This window comes from Haplochromis burtoni, unplaced genomic scaffold, assembly GCF_018398535.1.
Source record: "Haplochromis burtoni strain Fernald_Lab_line unplaced genomic scaffold, NCSU_Asbu1 Contig_114, whole genome shotgun sequence".
In the NCBI taxonomy this organism is placed as follows: Eukaryota; Metazoa; Chordata; class Actinopteri; order Cichliformes; family Cichlidae; genus Haplochromis; species Haplochromis burtoni.
The window spans coordinates 524,675-552,297 of record NW_024582475.1 but is presented as its reverse complement, the minus strand read 5'-3'; the positions used below and the strand labels follow the sequence as shown (position 1 = coordinate 552,297).

At 40.5% G+C, this 27,623-nt stretch overlaps 1 protein-coding gene across 4 annotated transcripts in view; it reads right to left on the bottom strand.

The window, feature by feature from the left end:
- The window catches only part of scaper (S-phase cyclin A-associated protein in the ER), a 58,030-nt gene that overhangs the window by 8,991 nt on the left and 21,416 nt on the right, over window positions 1-27,623 (bottom strand). For 3 of the 4 annotated variants that reach the window (XM_042223550.1, XM_042223552.1, XM_042223551.1), the window contains 8 exons: window positions 24,759-24,895; window positions 20,972-21,037; window positions 20,415-20,541; window positions 12,912-13,027; window positions 6,319-6,442; window positions 4,188-4,417; window positions 2,476-2,631; window positions 180-414 (listed from right to left, as the gene is read on the bottom strand). In XM_042223550.1, coding sequence (XP_042079484.1) covers window positions 180-414; window positions 2,476-2,631; window positions 4,188-4,417; window positions 6,319-6,442; window positions 12,912-13,027; window positions 20,415-20,541; window positions 20,972-21,037; window positions 24,759-24,895 — 1,191 coding nt within the window. Of the gene's footprint in view, window positions 1-179; window positions 2,315-2,475; window positions 2,632-4,187; window positions 4,418-6,318; window positions 6,443-12,911; window positions 13,028-20,414; window positions 20,542-20,971; window positions 21,038-24,758; window positions 24,896-27,623 lie in introns of all 4 variants that reach the window. The other variant, XR_006054707.1, reaches the window with a different exon arrangement.

The following is a 27,623-nucleotide window of genomic DNA, read 5'->3' as shown; positions in this document are numbered from 1 at the left end:
TCTTATAATGGAAATATACTAACACTCAGCTGATGATATACACAGATTTATTAAATCCAGGGCACTTTTAGGTAATTTAAATATTCTACTGCTTTATATTTATATTATGTAACTGTCAACAATGTGCAAAATCTCTATTAATAAATAAAAAGGAATCAGAATACATTTTATCATTTTACCTGGAAGGCAGACAGGTCAAGAAGGGCAAAACTGTTGAGGAAGCGGATGCCTTGTAAAGCCACCTGGATGACCCCAGGGCCGTAGGGCTCCTGACTCTGGCAAGCAGACTCTGGCAAGAAACTGTGAAGCAGGATACAATACAGGGTGTGCACCACCCCTACCAAGTCTGTCGACTGCAAGAGTGCCGTCAGTCCAGTTGGGTCCTGGCGTTTATTGTCGAATATACTGGGAGCACTAAAGAGGAAGACATGCAACTGTATGCTCAGAAACAAAAATACAAAAACACAAAACTAAAATAAATCGATGGGGAAGAACACTGACAAATAGAACGACAATCATACTGGAACACATTACACAATACTTTAAATATTTTGCTCTTTTCTGCAGCTGATGCCACATCCCCAAACTAAGGAGACAAAACACAGCTCAGACCTCGGCAGCTTCTTGATTTACTCACCAGACACAAGCTTAAAAAAGATTTTCCTTTAGATAAGAGATACTACGCTGTTAACGCTGCTGGATTACCTGACTGGGGCGAGTGGAAGAGCACCAAGTTTGAAATGTGCTGTATATTACCCGGTTGGATCACACGGCAGCTCTCAAGTTCATCTCCTGCCATTTGTGTGCCTCTGGTTTATTCATGGAATAACACTTTTTCATTTTGTTGCATGCAAGAAGCTTCCAAGCTGCTTCATTTTTGACTTAATAAGTACCATAAACTGACAGCCAGATTAGCTAAGGAGGGGGACCTTCAAGACTCAAGATTAGCCCTTTCCCTCGCACTCCTCCTACAGTAAACACAGCAATACCGCGATGTGAAGCTCATGGCAGTGATTTCAAGCTGGTAGACTGCAGTGAGTTGGCTGACAAGGTGCTGAGCGCTCTAGTACATTTACTCAGAGTCTGTCTCGGGTTTGTTTGGCTCAGCAAAGACGTTACCGTGTTGGTTAAGGGGACTGGCAACGCACTGCTTTTGTAATACTTGCATTTAATATAAAAATAAATTTAAAAAAATAAAATTACAAGATAATCTTGGCAGGCAGGCAAGTAGATCAAAGCAGGACAAAAGCATCATAAGAATTAAACAGTTTGTTAGTTTAGGTTTTTAAAAGTAAAAACGTCATAAAACCCAATCTGAGACTTGACTTGAGAACCCACTACAGGAGATAAGCATCAAAATTACTGCAATCTTTAAAATGAAAAAAAGAAAAGTAATTACTGCAGTAATGTTTTTCAAGAGTCTCCGTTGCAATGCGGATGACTCCAGTGAAAACCCTAGGCTCGCACAGAGACAATTTAAGACTCCTGCAGCAGCACCCGCTATGATTTGCAGCCATGCAGAATGGAGGGTGTGTGACCTTTGGATGGAACCTACAGTGCATGCTGATACTTGATGTTAGCCAACAGGCTTTGTGTGAAATATGCTGCTAGGCAAGAACACAGCCTCGTAATGCCATTATAATCCCCTGACACAGCAACTGGCATGGCACAAATATCCCACTACCCCATGAGCACTCTTCTGCATGACACACAGATAGCCGTCGCGGGACAGAGCTCACCGGTTGCTGCTTTTAGTGTCATTAAACACCGTTTTCTCACAAATATTCAGTGTCATCCAGAGTTCTAGCTGTTCTTTGGCACTGCAGTGTGAAGCAACTGGTTATTAATACTGCAGCACATTATAGCTGGCAAGGTATAGCAACACAGTGTCTGACACTGAAAATGTTAAGTTTGTTTAGACAACACTGCTACTTACTTTGGGATGTCAAATTGCATTTAAAATGTCATTTTGAATATTATTCTGATATTTCTGTTATTACGGTCCCCCTTTTCCCTTTAAAGTCAAAAACTGTGGCACTGATGTCCCTTGGTGTGATAGTATGCTTAGCCTCCGTCAGCGGCGCCACTGAATCTCTTTGAGTAGAGGTCACCGTAGCACATGTGGGTGGGCTCCCCCTCCACTGCAGGCTAAGGTTTATGGTGAGTGACAGAGCACTGGGTCAAGTAGATGCCTATCTCCATCTTCAATAACGACAGCTTAGCCAGCTTGCTGACTGGAGTGAATGACCTGCTGGCTGATTGCAGAGGAACGACAGATTTGTTTGAGTAACAAAGAGAGCCGTTTTTATGGATCCTTTTGACAGTCCAAAAAAGAAAAAAGAAAAAAAAGAAAACACAGACAGTGACTCAGCCTCTGTCATTACTTGTACAGAGAGGTGTGTGTACTGATTGTCAGAGGAAGATCAAGAGATCACAAAGATGTCGAGGTGTGTAACGAGTAAGAAACAGGCTCACCGTCCAGTTACGACAAAGCACAGCTTGCACATGCTGTGCAGCAGAGCCGAGGCTTGCTGGAGAAAGGCTGACATCTTGGGCTGCTCATCTACAGGACCTTGGACTGACAAGAAGCAGCCGTACAGCTTGTCAATCAACCCCATGTTTACCACATAGCTGGAAAGCAAACAGAGAGGAAAATGCATACCGGGGTTTATTCAATTTGTCCCTAAATGTTAAAACAGGTTAAAAGTGGGGAACATTCTTGGTAAAAAGCTAATCGCACAGGCAAACAAAGACCTTTACTGTGCATACCTTCACTGTGGTACAGCTGAAAGCCAATACCTCACCTAAGCCATCCACCCCCTGCTATTACTGTGATATCTTCAATTTGTCTTTGCCAATGACAGGTCTCATGATCATGTTCCCTGTACTCTTTCAGCCACAAATCACTGCTAATAGTATCATTAAAGGGCTGTTGTGGCCCCTGTGCCAGCCCAGCTCTGGGCCCTTAACAGTCTCCTGACCCGAGGCTAGTCTTCTCAAAGCTCCCGCATGCGTTAACCTTTGGGTACAAAGAGCTTACGGAAATCTAGAGGGAACTGCAGCTGCCAGTCCAGACTTTCAAGTTGCTGCTGTGAAGTCAGTTTTCCCTCGTCTTATCACCATTTTCAACGTTCACTTCTTTTGTATAGCGTTTCTGTTAGAACTGTCACTCACTGATCTCCTCTCCAAACAGGTGATTATGAACTGAAATGGACACTTGAACCAAGTGCCATTGTTTTGACTTGATCCTCTTCCACGTCTTTACTTGGGCTGAAAGGATCTTTCATCACACTTTTGTCCTGTGCCTGCTCTCTGTTTAAAAACCTGTTTGGTGGTCGCCCTTGCCACTTCGTGTTGCACTATTTGATCATGCACTGGAAACACAACACATACAGTGGACTAAAAGCAGCCCAAAACAAACTGAGAAACCAACAATGGGCAGAAAGGCTTTGAGGAGATCCTTTAAAGTGCTATATACAATAGATTGTTTTAAAAAGGGAGACTTTTGCAAACACTTACAATGTTTTCATCTTATATTCTTTCTCGCATACACATTTTAAGACAGTTGAGGTGAATCTTGCATTTGTACTCAAGACTATCAGCCTGAAGACACCATTTTTCTCAGGCCCTCTCTTGCCTCTAGGGTTATAACTGGGTCAGTGGATGAGATTGGTGGGTCTGTGCAGCTGCTCTGTCCAGATGAATCATGGTTTGTGGGAGGGATACTGGAAAGACTGCACTAGTCCACAAGGTGTCATGAGGCCGGGCCTGCCTTTCCTCACAGTCCACATTTCTCCATCACAGCCTCGACTGCTATAGCACAGACCCACATAGCTTGAAAACCAGGTTCAAGGGTAGCTTTCAAAGCTTTGGAAGTGAGCGTATCATGCCACTTTGTGACTCTCCCCCCCTGAGAAGCAGATTTTACTTAAAATGTAGCACAAGCTGGAAGGAAGCCAGATTATACCTCATTCTCACACTACTCCCATTCTAACAAGACGCTGCTTGGACTGCTTCCAAGCAAACTGTCATTCTGTCAGGATATTCTTTACATAAGGCATGTTGTTGACCAACTTTAAACCCAGTGAAGAGGAGTCCAGGAGTGATGTGCAGGAGAGAAAAAAGGGAGCCATGCAGGAGGAGGAGAAGCAGCATGAGAGTAGTATAGAGCAACGGAGGGAAAATACCTGATTAGATCTTGTGTGCGAGTGTTGAAGGACTCTGCGGCAGAGCTCTTGACCTTGGCATCTTGGGAGGAAATGCACGTGTTTTCACCTTGCCCAGAGTCAGAGATATGAGGCCACAGGGACCCCAGGATGGTAGAAATGGTCTGAAGAAGGCCTGTCGTCAAACCCTCAAAGACTTGTTTGTTTACACTGCGCCCAAAAATGGACTTGTCCTCATCAGGGACGTAGAGCTGTTAGAATAAAAGAGGGGGCGTGGGGGGAAATGTTGAAATAAGAAAGCACAACAAGCAATTATAAACTTATTTTATCTACACTAGATTTTTTTTATGAACCCTAATGTTGAGAGACTACAGTAGAAATATAATATTAGAAGCTTGAAAACTTAGTTTTCAGCATAAACTTTAAATACAGTTTAATTAGCAAAGATGTTAATGTTAAATTCTTGCAGATTTTCCCTGTTGGAAACAGAAAAGCAGCAGCATTAACTAAAATCATTTCTAACAAATTGTATTGTTATACTGTTAATTACATTTAATTCATGCAAGAATAATAGACCTTTTATCAGTGGATGAAAAATTAGTTTTTACTAACAGCTACAATTAACACCATTACGATATCACAATAACGATTTAACACTTCAAATAAAAATGCATGGAGGTGCCGAGGCTGTAACCATAACCATATGGCTACAGCCTCTTATACCCAAGCCATGTTACAACCAGAACAGTCTTAAAAAAAATTAACAACCATTTACAATTGTCTTATATTGACAATATTACATTTTAAAATATCAGAATGTAGTTAAAGTCATATCCCCTTCTCCAAAGAAATGCAAAAAGCTTTTCAAAGCATTTCTTGAGGTATGCAAACCTGAAACATGAAAAAGATATACAATAGACCAGCCACACGACAAGATATAGTCCCAAATAAAAAGGCTGCAGAAAGAAATCAAACAGCACAGCAACACAAGTATTCGTCTCATTTTTATTTCCAGGCAAACTTCACGAAAACAGCAGCCCACCGCTAAAATATAGTGCTACTGTTTAATGTGAAACCCCGCAAAGGTCGAACCTTCCCATTTGGTCTAATGGTTAGGGTGAATGCTGACAGCGTAGGTAAATCCACCGACATTCTCCACAAATCTAATTAAAAGGGGGCATGTTCATATGGCAGTGCAACCCCCACTGCTTTACTCTCACACAAATTCCAAAACATGGACGCGCACATGAATATGTGCAGGCGTAGGCAAAACTCAAAGTTATAAGTTGTAAACTTAAAAAAAATCTAACAAATAAAATCACAACTTATGAATCGAATCGGAGTTCGAGTGAATGTTGAGCTCAACTCTTAATCTGCAGTCAACGTGAGGAGAAAAGTTAGTTCATCCTCTGCGGTGCTGTTGGATATGTCAGTCAGCAGAGCAGCTGTGGGGATATGTTTTATATAAACTGAAGCATACAGGCGAACCTCTCCCTCTGTGCCCTAAGGAAATATGACTGCTTGGATTGGAACTCGACTGGGGAAGGAAGCCCCAGTAGAGTTCATGCGTGCACCACAGCCCTGTGTCTGTGCCTTGTCCTGTCTGGGTTGCGAGTGTAGGCGGCTCCAGTGAGCCGCCACCGTTGGATGTGTGGAGCGGACTGATGTTTACAGTCCTTCTCTCAGAGTGCTGAGGGATATGGGGCTGACATGCCGCCGCAATGCAGCCTCCCATGCCCGCGTGCCTCCCCGAGTGACTATGCTCTCACATTCCCTCAGTTGAGAGGCATCTGTGGAGAAGTCGGGCAACGGTTTGTTGCTCGCTAGCTCTTTGTCATACTCTGTCTTTCATTAACACTGCGGTTGTAGCAGACAGCAGTAAAAACGCTGCTTCCTTTATGGTCAAGCCAGTGTATATGAGCAGATAAATGTAAAGAAAACATGGAATTCTTAACATGTGCAACATTTATGTGTGGCTAGGAGAGAGGCTGTGTTTGTTTGATCACACCTGGAAGCACCCTTTGAGCATGTTTGCCTCTATATTTCCTGTACTTAATAGGAATGTAAATAATGTTGTTGGCAGAAACTAATCACACAAAACACTGTATTACATTGCATCTCTCATCTTCTGCATTGGGATGCACACACTTACTGTTAGCTGATGCAGCAGCAGGTCCATAAGGAGGACTATCTTGTTGCTAAACAGCACATAGGAGCAGTTGAGCGCGCAGCAGGAGCATGCCAGGTTGTAGATATTTACAGCAGAACAGAGGGATCTAACAGAAAAAGATGACAAAACTGTTATTGATCAAAAGCTTGACATAAGACAAACCTCAGGGCACATTGCTTTACCCCTTCCAATTTGTTAAAGAACATGAACTACTGGGATGTAAACGTGACCGGGGCACTGACAAGACTATCTGCAGGCATTAGAAAACCAAACACACTCTTCTATATTTGTGGTTCCTTAAGGGTGCAGTTTGTCTTCACGAGTCAAAAGCATATCTTACTGACAGCAAGAGTAAGGAAACCGATTTGAGATATAAAACACTCATATCAGCTACTTATGCGGACACTCCCTTCACGAGAGCCACCTTCAGAGGTGCTGAGTTCAATCTCGGTCTCATCTTGGCAGAGATGGTGCAGCATTTCCGCTGGAGAGATAAAACTATTTCTCTTAGCAGCTCCTCACAGCACAGCCGCCAGGCAGCCCCAGGCAGCAGTCAGCGCTGAGCCCGTCAGCGTGCCTCTGTATTATGTCTACTCTACAACAAGCCCCAGAGAAGATTAATGCTTCAGATAACTGACCAATCATTCTGCTGTGACTGCTACTCCCCCCTTTGCCCCGTTTCATCAGTTAATATTTTCTGACAACTGTATATTTTAGCCATTGGAGAAATAGCGTGTCCTATCTGCTCGCTGGAAGAAAGGAATCCGCCTCTCCAGTGCCTAAAGTAGGCCATGTTTATTTCAAGTGGTAAACATTTTGATATCTACCGAACCTTCACATCTGCTGCGCGTTTTCGGTCAAACCACACTGGCACTGTGAAGAAAAATGGATTAGGTGGAGGTTCACTAACGTCTGTCAATAACGCTGCCCACTTTTTTTTTTAACATTACTGACAGAACAGTTTAAAGCTCTAAGACATCGAACGGTGTAACAATATGAGAAACATTATGTTTCGAGGATAGCAACCAAGTTTGACATCAAGGATTACGTCCATACACCTGAAAACAATGAGAGAGCGCTAAACAATCACGTCAAAAAACTACAAACTGTATCATTAAATGTGCGGCAAATACATTGACAGATATTTGAGGAGTTCATATCTTTATGAACTGGAAAAAGTTAACTAATGGTTAAGTGCACTGATACGGGGAGCGTTTGTAGAACAACAAGGTGAGGTAACATGAGAACTCAACCAAACTTTGCTTTGTGTGCAGTCATGCAGCATCAGATTCTCACTGCTCGATTCTCGAGTCAACGTTGCACAAAAATTCGCTTCGACGCAAACACCAAACCGACAACTCAAAAACTTTTCACCCATGAAAACACTGGTAGCTGCCGTGTACAATCTTCAAAGGGACACGAATTACTTTCGGTCACCGGCGTGTCATTCGAGATTATGTGACATCTGAGTAAAGTAGTGCACAATAGTAGGGTTATCAAATTATCGATCAGATTAAATGGCAAGGAAGGGTTTGACTTGATTACTGTCATGTTAGCATTCAGGTTACACTGAGATTTTGAGGGTTTGCAATCTGCCAAATGCTTGTGTGGAATTTTGATGGATATAACTGTTTTTAGGACAAATAAAAGCAGAAAAAAAGAAAGAAAGAAAACTCCAAATAAGTCATTAGAAATTTATTTATTGCACTGTCAAATCCCCTTTTTATTGTCCAATCTAGTGCTACGGCACCGACTTCATTTTGTTTCACATTTTGGTCGGTCTGTCCACAGCTGAGACTTTTTAAATGCAGTCTATCCGTGACTTCATTTTCTAAAGTGTTCCCATGGTGACAAAGTTTAGGTATACCCCTGTATTCACATTGGCTGCTGCAAAACACTTTTCCTTGTGAAAACTGCTGTTTCCACGGTTTAGCGTCCCATCCCTGTGACTAACTGGTGACCAGTCCAGGAAGTGTCAGCTGGGATACACTCCGGCTGCTCCAACAGCTCCTCAGCCACCACCACCCTACACTCCACCCTCTTAAAGGAGACTATAAGGACACACTGGATATTTACTTTACTAAATGATACTACAAAGTGTATTATTAGAACAAAAAAAATAGTCCAACAGTAGTAGAACAGTTAAAACTACTTTTAAAAATGAATTCAAGGCAAGACTGATCAGGGTATTCTTATTAAATCGCTTGGAAAGTAGTAAGAGAGGCCTTCAACTCAATTAACTCCTCACGTAATGAGCATTCAGTTGCTTTGTAACACAGCTAATCAGGGCTGTCTATGGCCATCTCTTAACAAATGAGTAAGCTGTCAAAGGCGTGTTTGAGCTATATGCCCTTACACCAGAGTGTACAATGAACCACCGCGGTGATCTGTCTTTGGTTTCCTCCCACCTAATTGAGCTTGATGAGCACGACACCTGATAGTCCAGCCCCTCTGGGAATCTCACCCCTCTAAACAGCCCTCATTGACAGCTCCAGTCAAAGATTTTGAGGAACAATTTGGTAAAGTGCCACACCACCCTTTCTCGTGTTACACCAAAACTTTGTGGGGACCGATGTGCACCAGTCTATTTAAACTCTCCACATTCCTCACCCTACACCACTATGGGATTCTCATTACATTGGAAATATTGTGTTTACCAGGTTTCCAAAACTGCTGGCTATCCCAGGATTTAAGCTTTTAAGTATCAACATGGATCATCACTGGTGGACTTGGGAGCGGAGTTTAAGACAGACCATAATGTGTAAATAAAAGAACAATGTACGTTCCCTACACTAAATTTAATCCCACACAAGCAAGGAATATTATTTTACATGAAAGGTAGGCATATTCATACAGACATGAAAGTAGTGCACTTGATCTTGTCTCGCACCCCCATAAACCACTTAAAACCACAGGAGCCAGCTGGTTTTTAGAGATCATAATCAACAAGGATAGGCAAACAAATAATTCAATAATATAACAGCACAAAACTATTCCAGAAGCAGAGGATTTGTCTGCAAAAAAACCCAGAGTGTGGCTAATAAACTCTCTGGAATAAATCAGAAGTAACAACCATAAACACAGGTTCCCTAGCGCTTAGATATACGGCTATGGATTGCAGCTATCTTTCACCCAAGTCCATTTATCAAGGTAAATGGCCAACTGTCTGTTCAGCTGACAACAGGACAACAAGCATATAAAAAGGGTCTTTATGCTTTTTGTCACTGCCTTGAGTTATCAGCAATGAGATCTGTGCTCCTCAACCTCAGTCTCACATTCCTCGCCCTTTCTGTGAGTTTCCTATGTGTGCAGTCAAGCCTGACGGGGGCAGCGCTGTAGAAATCTGACTAACTTCCAGATCAGGTTGAGCCCTTGCCTCTTAAACAGGGGAAGAAAAAGAATCCTAAGCCAAAATAAAAGGTGAGGAGCAGACCCATTTCCTTGTGCTGTCAAACAATCCCTTCATTCAGAGCTATCTAAATGACATTTAATTTGATTCTGCTGTTGATCTCTCCGATACCCTGAGTGCTTCCAAGACATCTACCCTGGCTGTCGTGCCACACTGGCCTGCTATGAAGGAGGAGAAATCTGATGAGCCGTCACGCCGCACCATGCACACAAGTGAAGGCACACACACCTACACACGCACACACTCCCAAATGGCGGAAAACATCCTGAAATAAAACCACAGGTAGCAGGTCTGATTTCACAGGATACAACAGGTCATGTGAGACAGAAGTGGAAAGACAAATTGGGTTAACACGCATGTCCAGGGACTGTAAACTTCTCTCTGGAGCTCACCTGTTACAATCACAGCGCCGTCTTTCTTTAAATTACTGGAAACTATCGACACAGAATATGACCAGACCCTCAGAAAATAAATGTTTGAATTTCATCTTTGCTACCTAATGGCACAGATCAGCGCCTCTGTTCCTCTCATTGTTCAGTTTGTGTACAGGAAGATAACACTTTGCACTGAGACTGAGAACATTTGTGCATTTTGTTCCCTTCCCCACTGTGACCCCTATTCCAGTCACAAGGACAAGGCATCTGCAATCTAAATACCAACTCAGTATAAGTTTCCATCAGTGTACAAAAAATACACTGGATTTAAGCTAAACTCATAATCTGCAGCTGTCATTATGGAAGGACAGTAAAAGGACACCGACTACAGAAACGAGGATCAACCCCTTCATTTATTTCTCCCACACTAAAGAAACACTTTCAACTGAGTAGGACAAAACAGCTAGCTTCTGTGCAGCTGGCACACATGATGAGGGGTAAGATTCAATGTTCATCTATAAGATGATGTAGTTATGTATGCAGTCTTAACCACAAATATCAAAAAGGAAACCCAACCATAAATAAGGTCTAGTGATTCCTGTAGACATCAAAGTTAATAATATTTGGTTTTGTACTGTTAATTTGATAATACATGTAGACTTGTAATGGATTTTTCACTATAATCTAAGACTGTATTGATACAACAATAAACTGTGAGGATACAACCCTCAGCTGTGTCACTTAACATTAAACAATGTCTCTAATAACAATGACTTAAAATGGGGACAAATATGAATTACTGGAAAAATAATGAAAACAATGAAAATCAAAAGTAAGTTAAAAATCTAAACTGATGTAAATTCAACAAAGCTCATGTCAAAGTTTGGGATGTTATTGTGCCTCTTGTAAGAAATCTCTTCATCTGACGTTAACGACAGCGACTGCATAAACCCTGATCTAGTCACTCCAGCGACCACAGGGTTACACCAGAACATTAGTGGAGCCTCGTCGAGGAATTAGCTCATTAATGTAATGGTAACAAGATGGAATCAGCTTCCCTTGGGAGAGATATGGCAGGAGCATCTCGGCAGCTGCCTTTTTTTGTAAATCACTCTGCTTATCTGGTGGGAGGAGGTGATCAATATGGCAGCATCACTGTAAACAGATAATGTAGCTCACTCCGGGGTTAGCGTCTGTATAGCAGCCCATTAGGCCACACAGCAATCCAGATGACAGATAGTGATAAGCAGACGGCCGAGCTCTGTCCTTATGTTGCATCTCGTCATGAGCCGCCGACTGCACTGACCTGACTGACACAAGAACAGAGCGTGACCTCTGCTGCGTTTTGCATTTTACAAAAACCATAAAGAAATCTCTGCTTACAACCCTCTGGGGTACAAAGCTACTGTAATAAGTGCATTCATTTATTAAACTGTTGTATATGTTGTAAATAAACTATCATACACATGCTTTTCTTCAGATAATCACAAAATCCTTTGTAGCTATTGAAAAGAACCATTCATTTTAGACCTTTTCAATAGCAAAAATAATTTCTTCCTCACTCAAGACTTTGCTTGTATTGTTACCCAACAATAGAAACACATGGCCCTAATAATCCACCTTTTCATTCAAGCATGTTGAAGAGATGTACAATGCCAAGGAGATTATTGTGAGCACGTTTTGTGCTGCAAAGATAGTCTCATTTCAACATAATACTGCTTCGAATTCAGAAGTCTGCTTGAAATTCTTAAAGACTGCAATGATTGAGAAAGAGAGAACACAAAAAAACCAGAAGAAACAATATACATGTGATGCCCTTTAAAAGCATTATAAATATAAGAAGCATTTGTCCATTAGCAGAGAGTCAGAGACCAGTAAATGCTAATGAATGGGGGAAGCAAGGCCATTCAAGTCCATTACAGAGTCCCACTTGTGACTATGGCAGGCTCTCTGAAGTTATCTACTGGCAGGCCATGCAAGCGCCAGACCCACAATTCAAAAATATTTCGTACTCTGAATGATAGATGGGACACATGTGCTTTTTGTGTTTCGAGAGAAAAGAAAGAACACAAATTGATTACAGAAATGGAAATGCTTCCCATTTGTTGAAGGGCAGCGCTGTTATTCATTAATACATTTTGAGAGTATTTATTGAGATGAAGCAACTGTAAACGCTGATAAAGTAGGTTAGCTGACATTAGCTCCCTTGCTTTATGCGATTGCAAAAACGTTCACATGGAGCAAACAGAGCAGCAACTGTCATTGAAAGGATAAAGTCATAGAGGAGTCATTGCAGAGGAGGACTGTAAAAGCTAAGAGTCTCTGTGAATTCAGCAGAGAACAGACAGACAAACAATATGGATCATTCAGAAGCATCCCCATCCTTCCTTCCTTTCTTATCTTTTAGTTAGAAAAAATACAAAAACAAACAAACAAACAAAAAAGCAACATGTGATAATGTTAATACCACTGTATATTCAACGCTTTGGCTTTTATTTATTGCAACACAAAGCTGCACTAAGAGGACTTTGTCTTTTTAAAAATGAGTGTTTAAGGTGTGTACTGCCACAGATAAATAACCTAACCCGATTCAATGTTTTGTGTTTTTGTTGTCCTCCATGATTATTGATTTATGTATTTTGTAGTCTAATCAGTATCTTTAAAATTCAAACTCCAACTCTGGTCAAGCCAGAAGCAATAAATAAATAAAGCAAACAATTAAAACAAAAAACACATTTATATGTTTTGGTTCACATGAATACAAAAATTCTTAATTTTGTGATGATACTCACTTGAGAGGAATGCGGGGAACTGCGGTGGGTGTGGAAGCAGCAGTGATGACCTGTAAAATTTGTTCCAGAGCAGACAGGCCACCGCCTACTTGGAAGGCCACTTGGTCTGCATTATTCTGTTGAGGAGAGGACAGAGAAAGAGCGAGGGTAAGAAAGAAACAAAGGTGTAGTCAGGGGACAGCAAGCAGCCGGCCTGACAGGGGATTACATAGCTCTTGCTGGAGACGGAGCCTTTCTTTCTCCTACAGGGGTAAAGGATTGAAATGTGAAACAAAGTGATCCCTAAAGTATTCCTGTTTAATCTCAAAAGTGCACAACCTGACTCCGCCCCACAACAGTGAACTTTCAGTGAAAGGCAAAATGCTCTGCAGGCTCCGGTTAGCATCAGGGTGGTCTCAATGGATCACAACAGGCTAAGTAAAAGTGAGAAAACGCCACGCAGGCGATCTAAGAACAGAACAACCCAGAGAATTTGAACTGTTCTAATAGCAAGACACTATAGCTCTACTGGATCATCACTATTATTCATCTTCTTTGGGTTTGAAACATTCCATTTTAGGTGAACTTTAATAAATGGCTGAATATCAAAGTGGCTCTGGTCAGTTCATTTCATGCTTTTATTTACGACTGCTATATTATAGTTTACAAATACAAATGAGAGGGCAGTGGCTGATGCCACCAGCTGGCATGATTATAGAATACATTATTTCCAAACCAAGAGTTGAAGGCTCTCACACCAATAATATGGCAATGCATTTCAGAAAGCTATAAAAACGTCAACAAAATTAATTGGTTAAGATTTATAGATTAAATTTCCATCCAAGTTTGTTGTAGACAGTAAAACCTTGAGACCAGGAGTTTTCAAAGTTTTGATCACTGAGTGCCAATATAGAGATGTGGCATATGATGATAGTCAACCTGGAAAAAGCACAAATTAAAGTCTTTTAGTCAGTGTTTTTGCCATCTTTGTTTAGGGGATATTGGAGTTTCCTCATGGAATTCAGTAACTTTGGATGGGTTTGTAGTTTTTTAAACTCTCTGTGAGCTGCCTTAGGAAAATGTAGTCAGCACTGATGGCTGAAACAGAAGAAAAACTGGAACAGAAGTATAATGCTAAGTTAGCATCATTTTGAGTTCCTATATCACAAAATGACATGAACAGTGGGTAAATGAGATGCACAGTGGTATATTTTTTTTACTCTAGCACTACGTAAATTATTATCAGGGGCTGCACTTTGGCTTTAGACAAATAGGAATTCGATTGGTATGTAAAACTTATTTAAAACAATAAAAAAAAATAAGGTTAGATATTTTAAATTTTAATATCTTTGGGTATTTCCAACTTAGTAAAAAGATTGGCAGAAATAACCTTTGCATGAATCTCACTAACATTAAATAGAATAAAAATAGAGAAAGTTTTACTTTGTTCCTCTGTTCAAACCAAACTTCCTTTTTGAATCCTAACCCTTAATTGGCATTATTATTAGATACATCTGCTTGTCACACATCACTTGTCATGTAATCAGTGAGGAAATGAACTAATAACTACAGAATTTCAGCAGGAACAAATTAATATTTAAGAAATATTTCTTACTTAAAATGATATTCATTGGTTCCTCTTGTTGAATTATTTTTTCCTTACTCCACTTACAATATAAAAATACAAATAAAATGACTCTGCAAAGGAAACCTATAATTATAGCGGATTAGATTTCTAACATCATGTAAATAGATAGGCCCCGTCTCCTGTGACGATAGATTAATTGGCAGTATGTGGGATGCTGTTGCTACAGCTTCTCGTACATCAACAAATACAAATCCTGGAGTGGGTACTGACTATGAGGCATGTTTGTGCCTGGCTGGATGAAGAGCAGAGGAAGTGGAGGTGAGCTGCTGACGGAGGGCCTTCTTCACACAACTACAGAGAGCCTACAGGTCACTCCTCCACCTAATGAGGTTACGGTCTCCTCAAAGCTGTGACAGCACTAAAATCCAGCCACTTCACAGTGCTTTTGTTCCACAGATGGGAAGTTGCCAACAAGCCCGAACACACTGAAAGACAAATGCTTTACTAAATTACAGATAAGCTCTTCATCTGTCATCTGTGCCGGCTGCTGAGGTAACGGCTCCCTAATTCCAGTGTTAAGACAGAAAAAAAATATTTAAACACAAAAAAAAAAAAAAAAAAAGTCTTTGCATTAAACATAATGGCAAAAGTCTCCATGACGCTCTCAAGAGTCAACGCGAACATTTTAAAAGACCTTACTTGTGACTTCCTTTCTTTACACTGCCAAAGGTTTCCGTGTTTAATCAATTAGGTCTCGATTACCGAACTTGGCTCAACCCCTCATCAACACACCAACCTAAAAGCTTCTGGGCTAAATGAGAAAAGGCAGCTCATTCATAGTAGCTTCTCAAATGGTATTAGAGTGGGTAACTTGGACCTGCCCAGTCCTGGTTGTCTCCTGCAAAAAAATTAAAAAAATAAAACAGAAAAGACTTTGTTGCTCAGTAGCTCCTTTCCTGTCCTGCTGACAGATTTATCTAGAACAATACGGGTGAAGAGATTAAGCTGAAGCTACCTGAACTGCTACCTTTAGGTCTACAGAAAACAAAATCAGACTGTGATGGTTTAAATAAAGCCTTGTTTTGTATGATAGCAGCCTGCGATCTAGAATTGCTGATCTTGCCGCCATGTAATGCAGTTGCCTTTCTAAGCAAATGGAACAAGCATCTGGCGATGATATATCCTTTCTCCAAACCCAAGGCGGAGCAACAGTATTCGTGTTTATATGAAGGTAATTACAATGACAGCATATATACACAGTAAGCTGAATTTGCATGCACACTTAACTGAATGAAAACAGTGTTCTGTTTCTCTAAGATCAGAGGATTCACAACTTGCATTCCTAAGAGACAGCTACAATAAAGATCCTCCATCCAGGGCTCCCAACAGGATACTCCAACACTTTGGGTAAGACTGCAAATAAGTACATTTCCCCGGAGTAGATAAGATTATCAGTTAGCAGTTCCCTCCCTACTCATTGTGGCCACCTTAGCTCAAAAACAAACAGGGAAACTAAATCTTACGCATTCACTCTAATGTTGCAAGAACTGGGTTGATGACCAAGCGAGTTGTTGGAGACTATATTCTTAGCCAGATATCAGTGAGGTGATAGCATTGCCAGCTGGTTTTTATTAAAAACAAACAAACAAACCCTATTAAACAAACCCACGATAGGGCGATCGTGGCTCAAAGAGTTGGCAGTTCGTCTTGTAACCGGAAGGTTTCCGGTTCGAGCCCCGGCTCGGACAGTCTCGGTCGTTGTGTCCTTGGGCAAGACACTTCACCTACCACCTACTGGTGATGGCCAGAGGGGCCAATGGCGCGATATGGCAGCCTCGCTTCTGTCAGTCTGCCCCAGGGCAGCTGTGGCTACAACTGTAGCTTGCCTCCACCAGTGTGTGAATGTGAGAGTGAATGAATAGTGGAATTGTACAGCGCTTTGAGGGCCCCGAAAAGCGCTATATAAATGCAATCCATTATTATTATTATGTCTTCTTCTTAGTCATTGCACTTTCTTTTGCATGTTTTTGCAGAACAGTATGGTGGCACAATGAAGCTGACCTTTCTCTATAAAACATCTTCGCTTCATCCTAAAAGACATTGTGTGGCAGTTGGTAAGTACTTCAGTATTCCTGCTTAAGTTATGGCCTAAAACGTGTCTTATGAGGTCACACAATCTGTACATATCAAAGACAATCTTATAGTTGCAATGTGGGCTGTGAAATCCAGTGTAAAATATTGTCAGTATATCTAAAACAATTACTGCATGCACATAAAGTTTTACTGTAGGCTGAATGTTATCCCTTGCTCTAATTCTTTGCATTAAGCCAGGTCAACCATAGCCAAAGTATGATCATAGATTAAAGACGAGTAACAGTGCTTGAAGTTCTAATTGGTCTTTGAGCGGTAGCAACCTGGTAAAACCGTCAAACAAAAAACTTAAGAATTAAAAAAATAAAAAAAAGACTGGGCAAAGACAGAAAGTCAGAGGCAGCTCCTGAATAACACATCGGGAGGACTTAATCTAATTTTCGCCCTGGGTAACTATTGTTACGCCGGCTGATGGGAGGACCAAAGCAGCTGGTATTTTTTGCAACAGTGACCAGGAGAAATTGCTTTTCATAGTCTCCTAAAACCAGACAATCCAATCAAATCAAAGAGGAAGGCACAACTGTGCTACCTCACGAACAGATGGAAAAGAACTGGCAAAGTAAATTAAGGCAAGACTTAAACTTTCATCTGGGTCTTCATTTATGTCAAGGGTTCATCCTCCCTCACAACCAAGTACACCAGATGATCATCTCCTTACATATATGTCATCATTAAACAGCATGCCAAGTCTTCTGTAAACCACAATAAGGCTGCAGGAGTAAACACTTTAAACTCAAAATTTCTAAGTATAAACATGTGTTTATACAAGTCATAATGGCATATGATTTAGGAGGCTGTGTGGAATCATCCATTTCCACATTTGCTCTTCATTCACAAACTTTGTTTATTTCAAGAAAAAAAAAAACACATGATCAATCAAAAGGCCACAAAAACCAAAACCTACCACAGAAGCCACAAACTGTCTTCAGCTAAAACTAATACAGTAAGAGGTTTAAAGCTATTCCACTACCCACTGGTCTCATGGTGGAGAAATAACAGGGCTGTTTGGAAGACAGAAATGACAGCCTATAGTTAAATTTCTGTAACACTGGAGCTAAAACTAAGAGACACTTTTCATCTTCCACCAACGATCCAAATAATTTTTAGAATTATCTTCCCCATTTGGTTAAGCCAAAGAAAAACCTCCAGGTCTGATATAAGGATTTCAAATAAAATATATCAAACTTATCTGAAAAGTCTGCTTTATGAGTGACTTCATTTTTGAAGGGGGATAATTTAGAAAAATGAAACAATCATGTCAACCTAGATTTCCCCAGGTCTACACAGATCATTCATTGGCACACTACATATTTAAGGACTGATGCTTTTGGGAGAACCTGTTTTCGGCAGTAAATGGCAAAAAACCGCAAGAAGCAAGAAATATAACACATAGAGTTGTTTGTGCACATAAATGTGATTCATGTCCTTTCTTACATGTAGCACAAATCAAGAGATAGTCCGCTTCAGATGCATTATCACTTCTGCCAATATTCCGATTGGTTTAGATTAGGAAACTGTTTGAGCAGAGAGTGCAGCAGGCAGAATACAGAATGAAAACTCACTAGCTGCACTGAGCCTTTATGCTATTCTATGCAGTTTAAAGATTGTGATCACACTGTTTGCAATAGTTGTGTTCCCACATGTACCTACACCAAGCTATATCGAGAAAGGTTCAGATCCGCTGTGCACGTGCTTGTCCGAGAACCTCAACATCCGAGTTTGCAACTCTCTTCAAAATAAACTGTTTATTTTAAACCAGAAATTAAAATTCAACTTCATTTAAAATGTGCCACAACACTATGTTTATAATTTCACATTTATTAAATGAACTAAGTAATGTGTTCTCCCTCTTGTTTTTTGGAAAAACCTCTGACGCTGCTGATCTAGGTTTTAACCTGTCAGTCAGCTGGAGGCCCCAGTGAGAAACCCTGTAATCCTTCCACTCTGCCCTTCACCTTCCCCCATGTCCCCAGATACAACTCCCACCAATCCCACTACTCACTCAAATCAAGCTGTGAGTGCTACCTAATGAAAACGAAACAATCTTGGTGCAGTATTTGGCTCTCAGACCCATGCTCCTGCCCTTTTCTAGACAAGCTTCAGCTGAAGGGAATGGTAAAGACTTTGAGCAATATATAAATACAAGTGCTTAACAATAAGGCGAGTGTGCATTAGAAAGAAAGGGGGAGCACATTGGGAGAATTGCTTCTCTTAATCACCCTAAGTAAGGAGGGAGGGGGCGAAAAAAAAAAAATCAGGTTTGACACAAGAAAAATCATTAGAGGCCACAGGGGGAGAAACACAGTGGGGTCAGAGACTAGACGTAGCCTAGAGAGAAAAGAAGGAGTGAGTGGTGGTGGTGGTGGGGGGTTGGGACCCAAGCAGCAGCGCAGGAGAGGAGCATCGGGTGTTGTTGAAGGGATTAGGAGAGAAAGTGGAGACTGAATCAGATATGGGGGAGAAAAACAAATCTGTAGGTGAGTCAATGACATGAGAGATGCTTGTTAGGTCAAATAATCAAAACGGCTCCGACTTGAAGTGACTCAGGGGCCAGACAGCCATGCTGATGGAGACTCTATTTATTTGACTTTGTCAAAGGATTAAGGAGAGAAGCACTCCCCAGACTGCCTCATTGGTTAATCATGATTCGACACAACTTTGAAAGGATACCACTGCAAAAAGATGGTAAAGGAGAGCTTGACAAAATACTTCACAGACTTGCTTTTAAACTGAGGAAAAAGACAAGGCAAAAGGACTTTCACTTGATTTGCTTATTGCAAGTGACACCACTGTTGAATGCAGTGCATCTCCTCTGGCCCACTGACCTGTGACCTCCCACTGGGACCACGTGGAGCTGAGAGGAGGAGTCCTCGTGTAGTAACAGCTTGCGCGCTAGTCACATCACACCGGTCCCCTCCTCTCTCCTTACAAAACACCATGCCACCCACCTCTGCCACTTTATTCTCCGTCTCCCTGGGGAAATTCAGTAATAGCCTCTCCAGCCGGCCCCGTCACTACTGATGGGACACCATAATGTCTCTATCCTCACGCCCAGAGGCATGCTCAGTGGGATGTTTTGATGGTTCAAACCACAACTTGGCAGGAAATTTATGCCTCATTACAGGAAGTGGGCCGTATATTCTCCTCATCATAAACATGGTGGCAGGTGTTTTAATTCCAACCCTCAAAGTCTCAAATTGATGTGACTTTTACTGTTAAAAAAAAAAACTGTAAAAAAAAGGCAACAAGGCATATAGAGCCTTGTTTCACCTGAACTGTATTCAAGAAAGTTTGCCATTACATTTTTAAATCATTTATTTATACAGTTGTGGTAGGAGTATTTACAATAAAAGCCAACCCCTCCTTGTTTTGTATAGTCAAATTAAAAGATCTTTGCTGAATAAAGTCTTGTGCATCAATGACATTTCATCTGGAAATCCAATTTAGCAAAGTCTAAACCAGCGACATCTGAGTCGTGCAAACCACACAGACACAAGACAATGCTTGCTCTCGTGCTAGGAAGCTTCTCTATTGGTACCATGTGCACAGTGTAAACACTGTTAATCTGGTCTTCATTAGCCAACAACCAAAGGCAAGTTGGTATGCAGAAAACGAAAACATAGCTCATAACTAAAAAGATGGCTGGCATGACCTCTGCACTGCGGCAGACTGTGTAAAACCATAGATCAGTCTAGCATATTATGCAACCCAAAAACCTTTGTGATAGACCTTTATATTAAAGAAAAGGATGGCTTCAAGTGCATAAAAACATAACAGACAGTTACCTGCTTCTCCAAGATGCGTGAGATCTCTCCCAGAGTTCGGTCCAGACCAGACACCTTGTTGTTGGCCCACTGCCCGCTATCTTGGCCCTGCAACTGCTTCAACAGGTCTTTCACCAACCGCTGCAACCTGAACATAACAGCCAAAAGTTATAAATCTGTTAAAACATCTGTCCTTAATTTAGGATTTTTAATACCACTGGTAAAGCTAAAATGTTTAACCAATTAACTGATTAGTCTACAAAAAAACAAAACAAAAAGATGATTAAAGAACTCTTCGAGTCAATTTTAGGAACACTTTACAAAAACAAATAATAATGGAATAATAGAACATTTACATTTTTTATATTTTTGACACTTGAGATATAACTGCACTCTGATTTATTTACTTACAGATTTAAAGATGTGATTAAGAAAAAAAATAAGCAATGGATTTTTTTTTAAAGAAAGCTTTAGATGTAGCACTACAAACATCAGGGGAAAAATATTAATACAGAAGAAAAATGTCAATTTTTTTTTTTAAAAAAAAGGGAAAACCCCAAACAAAAGAAAACACTTACTTGGCCTTGTATGGGGAGTCAGGGACCTGAGTCTTTGCCTCCATTGATGTCTCATATTCCTTTGCTCTAAAGAGAGAGAAGTAGGAAACAGTCCTTGAATCCCAGGAAAAAAGTGTTTGGCCCGTCAGTAACGAACACGAAGGATCAAAGTGTGAGGAGAGAGAGAGAAAATACTTCAAACCCAGTCTGTTTATTTGGCCTGTCAGCCAATCACCATGTAACTTGGCTTAAAATAATCAGACAGCAGCACTGCAGGGACCTGTGTTTTGCTGCCATCTACTCATGTCACCAAGGCTTAATTCCCTCCTGCCATTTTTAACAAGGAGACTAGAGTTCTTTGCTGCCCTCGCTGTCAAACAGTTAATGGGGGTTAGAAGCAATACAACCATGGCTATTAGAGAACTGTCATCTCAATGGTGTTAGTCAACATCTCCAGTCTGAAAAAGGCAAACTTTGTGTTTGTGCATGTTTGTGGGTGAAAATGGGTTATGGAGAGGTCCATTTATCTGTCAATCACACACTCCCAGACATGATAAGTAACTATTGATCAGAGGTTGACAGGGCACCTTCCGGTTAATCGTCTCTACACTGATAGAATCAAACTCCTCCCGGAAGACGACAAGTGGATTTCCTCCAACAGGCCATACCTGCTCCAACTAAAGTCTGCCCTTGAACACGAGAGATTGTGAAGAGTAGATTGTTCATCCAAAAGACACTGACATTTTCCCCTCACAGTTTGACCACAATGACTAAAAATCACAGATAGCCAGTGCACAAATTTAAGCAGTCAGAAATTCTATATCAATGCTAATTTTGTATCTATTATTTTGAGGCCATTGGTTTAATCCTCAGCTCCTCTAGTTCACATACAGTGTCCTTAGGTGAGATAGTGAACACAAAATTGCCTCTAATGCATTCTAATGTGAATGACTGGGTGAATGTACCCTATAGTGAAAAGCGCTAGTCCATTTAACTGATTATGTTATTTAAAATTAATTTATCATAAAAATCCTTAAAATCAGCTTTACTAACAGAAAAGAAAAAATACTTACTTACAAAATAATCATTAGAACTGATTTTCAACAGTTATAAGCAAAGGGGGGAAAAAAAATCCCTAAGTGGCCTGATTCAGCATTCATTCTGAATATGTAGTGATTTTATGTGCCACGTGAGCAGGATAAATAGGTAGCACAGACATGGTTTAATAAGGACTTGAACTATATCCACTCTGTTTGCCATTCATGAGATTACAATATTAATCTGACAGGTTTATATCTAATCAGGTTAAACAGGGAGCAATTGCTACACAATTTATTATAGTCATGTAAAAAATGGGCAATAAATCTTAGTGTTCGGCAATAACGGAGAAAGCCCATTTCTACAATGTAGGGCTATAAGCACTTCATAATACACGAGATCTCGATTCCTTTTAATTATTCCATTTTGTTTACAGAGAATTTTCTCCACGTTTACATCCAAATCATGGCTACACTGCAAAACAGACCCACTTTGAGGTCATAACAAGTGGTAAAACCTTTATAAAAGTGACAATGGTTCAATAATTCAATCTAGTCCATTTAGCTTGTCTGTGTATTATTAAGGACATATGTTTTTCCTTTAAGGGAACCTCTTTTTTCTCCCTTTATCTAAGGAATCAGGGTGGTAACACAAGCTAAGGCCATGCTTAGCACCTCATGCAGTTCTCCATACTCTATAAGGCGTGTCTACATATTCACATCACTCTTAGGTCCACGTAGCCAACAAAACAAACCATAAGCAACCAGAAACAGGCAAGAAGCTCATATCTGAGTATCAGTGTGTACTCTGCTTTGAAAGCCCAGAACTCATCCTGACACTGACAGGCTACTTACATTAAATTTTAATAGCTTATTTTCCCTTCCAAAAAATTTATTATAGAGGAGTTACGCCAAATAAGTGGGCTAAAGTATGTGTGTGCCACTTTATGACACAACAGGGCTCCACGCAGGCCTAGTTTAAACTCCTGTGAGACACACTCACATTTTACGGACACCATACGGTGTTCCAATAAAACGGTTCATTTCCACCCAGCGGTGAAGCAGCTCACCTTTATGTTTACAGGGGCTCTGTGTTATTTATGACCTCTGAAGGCCTGCTGCCTTTGAGTGCTAGTCTCAGCAGAGCTGGTGCGCGAGTGATGGTGAACAGAGGCAGATCATGTTGTCACTTTCTCAGTACCGCTGAGTCTCACAAAGCCAAAAACAGCAGAGCTGAGAATAAAACATTGCAGTAGAAAGGCAGTTTCAGCTTGTAGTTGCCTCTTTGGAATACATTTTTCCTTCTGAACTATAAATTATTAAAACAGTGAAAACTCGTTCATTGCCAAATTTTCAGCTTAATTGTGATAAGATTTTAGAGGATCGTTAGGTCAGCCTACACTCACAAAACAGCACAAACCCCTGCGATAACAAATGACGACATGTACTCGACCACCACAGCCAGTCTTTTTTCCTCTCTCTTCCCCCCTCTCTTTATCAAAAAAACAAAAATAAAAATATTAATGACGAAAACGAAGCTATCCAACCTTAAACTTCATGAGTGGTGGTGAATTCTTAGAGAGCAGAAGAAACAAATGTTTAGTCATGCCATTAACATTATCAGCGCAGTGAGTAAAATGCTCGTGCGTCCATGTGCACTGACCGGACGTCAGGGTTTGCTCGAGGACACTTAACCCCTTGAGGACAGGAGGAGGAGGGGGTTCAAAGTACCAACACTACAACACCTGCTATACTTCGGGAGCCACAGTCGTGTCATTACATTGGTATTTTTGTGTGTACATAAAGTCTTTATGCTCTTCCTCTGGCGTGTATCACCACTGTTTTTTCATTTAATTACATCTTCAAGCTCGGTTGTAAAAGCGAATATTAAAAGTGAAAAGAATAGTAATGTTTTGATATGGTTCCTGGCCAGTAACGATGAGTCATCAAATTCAGTTTAGGGAATCAGTTTTCAGTGATCAAACATGGAAGATGAGGCATCCAAAGCGGTAGCTAGCTGGATCAAGAGTGTCGTTGAAAAAACACAAAACAAAAACATGTTCAGCAGATCACTTTTTCTTAATGTCTGCATACACATTTGTTAATATGATTTTTCAGCCCGTGACTAAGTTTGATGGATATAATATGCTGATTTATAATTCATTCATTCTTTTTATTGTGCGATTGCTGTCTTTTGAGGGTAAGTCTTCCCAATAATAAGCATCGGTACCATCTCACCATCTCACAGTACGCACTGCATGTCTCATCCCTCAAATCTCTTTTTTGACAGCCAGCTGGATTGATTGAGTTCAGGTCCAGGTTCTGACACACAGCAGCGTCACCTCCTATTTGTTGATTGCTATTGATTTTCTTTGATACTTCATTTAAAAATCAATAATTCAGAACAAGAAAAATAGGCATGGCTCATACATACTTGAACATACATCGCTGGTACTGAGGAAGGCTTCAGATTTGGCAATGCCATGGCAGTAATTTGGAGGAAAGCTCTTTACAGGTGAAAGCTGGAGAGCCACGGATCGATTTGCAGCTTTGCTCCCCAATCACGGAAAGTGGTCATAAATTAACATCATCAGTGTTACCTTGTAGAAAGCCTGGATGCACGTAACATCTGTTTTCCATATCGTTGTCACTCATAAAAAGAAAAAGAAAGGAAAAAAAAAGTCCTGGCTGAGGTTTGTCCTCTCCTGCCTGCGAGAGGGTGGTGAGAAAAATTGAGACCGACAGTAACAGAGAGAAAATGGATGAATTACCTGGAGTTCATCCTGGCGCGGAGCTTTTTGGCCTTCTTTCGTGCCTTCTGCCGCTCTTCTCCATCCTTCACGCTTTCCGAAGAAACAGAGCTGTCCGTCAAAATATCCACAATGTATTTTTTTAAGGAAAGATGCTCCTAGAACAGGGAAGAAAAAAAAAACAGAATATCAAAAGCTACTAACAAATTATTCTCAGGTTATTGGTTATAACAAACTCCGAGAGCCGCACTGGAAGGAAAATAAGTAATTTTCTGCAAGTGCATAACTTTAGCACTCATTTCCTGGAAGGCAGACACTGTACTTTTATGGAAACAAATATAGGTTGCACCATGTCAGCCACAACACAACACTGCTGCTTGCACCAAATATACTATTCCTGTACAAACAGCAATTAAACAGCATTTGCTTGCTACTTTTTACGTACAATTTTAACACTCTTCACTTTATACGCAGTAAACTGAAGGAAGGCAAAGACCAAAAGAAAGACTACACTGACATATCGCAGGAAAAGTAGTGTCTGTGTTCGTTTCTCCTCTTTGAGTAGTGAAGATGAGTTCCAACGTTTTTTTCCTCCCTCAGAATTCTGACTTTAATCTGAATTTGACAAAAAACAAAAAGACGTGCCCACTTTGTACTTTTTCCTGTGACCCTAATCCTTTTCCATATTATTAGACGCAACTTGTAGTCTTATGAATGTGTTATGTGACACATTGTTGCATACCTCTCAGTAACACCACTGAATACTGTAATTACTCTCAGTAATGAATGCTCTTTTGAAGCCACCTGCCTGCCCACGGACATGCTGCAGGCCAGGAGGTGTTGCTTCCTGTCAGACAATTATGATATTTCTACTCATAGACAAGAGAATATAACCCAATTTGAACAGCATGACACATGCGGAAGAAACCAATTACTAAATTACACTGTCATCCAGCACCCCAAAGGATACAATGGCCCCAGACAAAGGGTTTCAGTTATGTAGGCAAGTTATCTTGTGTGATGCCACAGCCTTTGGTCAAAGTTTTTCCTGCACCTGCTCCCTGAATAGGGCTCTTCACCGAGAGGCGTCATATGAAACAGTTGTCATTAGTTGGGCTCAAGTGCCACAAAACTAATGCCTAAAACTAAAGGTTTACTTACTGTGGAAAACATAGTTTATAACTAAAGATTCACAGGATTTCAACCATGGGAGACTAAGAATGGGACATTTGCTTCAAATACATATAAAATTGAAAAGAGAGAGAAAGAGAGCGAGAGAAAAACTAAGACACTGTCTTAATGTTCAAGAAAAGAATAAAAGAAATCAAGGCACTTCATTTGGAAGCATTCTTGAATGATTTGGGGTTTTTTTTCCCAAAAGTAACAGAGTGTGACTCTAGTTCTAGTTTCTATACAAAGACGACACAAAACACGCCAGTTTAAATTTGACCACACACACAATCACAATATTAAATTCAATTAAATCTCAATATTACATTCCTCATTTAAAGTTGAAGCAAGATTTTCAAAGCTTCAGGACCGATTCACTGAAATGAATGTGACTGTAGTTTCCTCTGATTTGCATTTGCACACTTCTGCCCTCGTTTCACTGATATCACAGGTCACTAATATCTCGTGACCGTAGCTATCCCTCGCTTAGAAGACAGCAGCTCAGTAATCTCTCAGAGAGGCCATCCTGTGAACTGGCTGCTCACTTAATGGAATTGCTTCACCAACAGATAAAACACATCTGTTGGGAAAGACTAGTTACATAAAACGTATCCATTGGGATATAAATTCTGTTTTTCTTTGTTTTGTCTTTTTTGAAGGTTGTTATGTACTTTGTGAATTTAGGATGAGAAGATTTAACAACATATATTTACCTACCAAAGGAACCTCTGCAACAAAACTACACAAACACTGGTCAAAGGGCATTGCAGCTACACGTTGCCTCTGGTGAGAGAAACTAGATAGTACTATAAACATCTCATCTTCCTCTTGACACAAACTGCCCTTTAACAGATCAAAAAGACAGCCTACAGAAATACAAATTCTACAAGATATGCTCATCCAGTCCATCTTTTCTACCATACAAAGGCCAGCGTGGTAGACTTCCATTTGGCATACACAAACAGCCTTTTCATGCAGTCTCTTTGATAAAGAGATAAGACTCGGCTGCTAGTTGAGCAAATCACACAGTCATAAAAGAAGGACAGAAGTCATACAGAAAGCAAACAAAAAAGCAAATCAACTATTCCTTCATTATCAGGTAAATAATCTTAAATCGCTTGAACTACACAAATTCTGGTGGAGAGACTGCTCTTTTAAACAGCAGCTTTGTTGCTATACCGAATCGACCGCACATCTCAAAATCGTGTGTGGTGGGAGAAAATTTCTGGACCTTTCAACAGGCGTCTCTATTTGTATCTATCAGTACAGCTTCAACAAGTCCTTGAGGACTACTCAGTGCCTCGCCTAAGTCAGTTCTGATACCCGATGCAGCGTGGCGATCACTCTACTCATCGTGCTTGCCAGTCGCTAAAGACAAGAACAGCCTTTCCTCTGAGAAACCTATTTATTAATTACCCTAGATATAAATTCCTTGCGTTATATGGGTTTTGGATGTTATTTCATTATATCAAAGCAGAAAAAAAAAAAAAAAAAAGGAAAGCAATCTCAAGTCCTCTACCCGTATATCGATCCACCCTGTTGAATACAAGTGAATTTTCAATTTAATTCACAAGTCTCTCAGAATGGGAGAGAATGAAAAAATATGAGGGCACATCGGCTTCTGCTGAAAAACTATGGAGTGACCTCACAGACCTCACAGCACAGTTGGACAAACCATCTTCATTTTAATTAAAAATCCTTCGCTGCAGGAAGAGT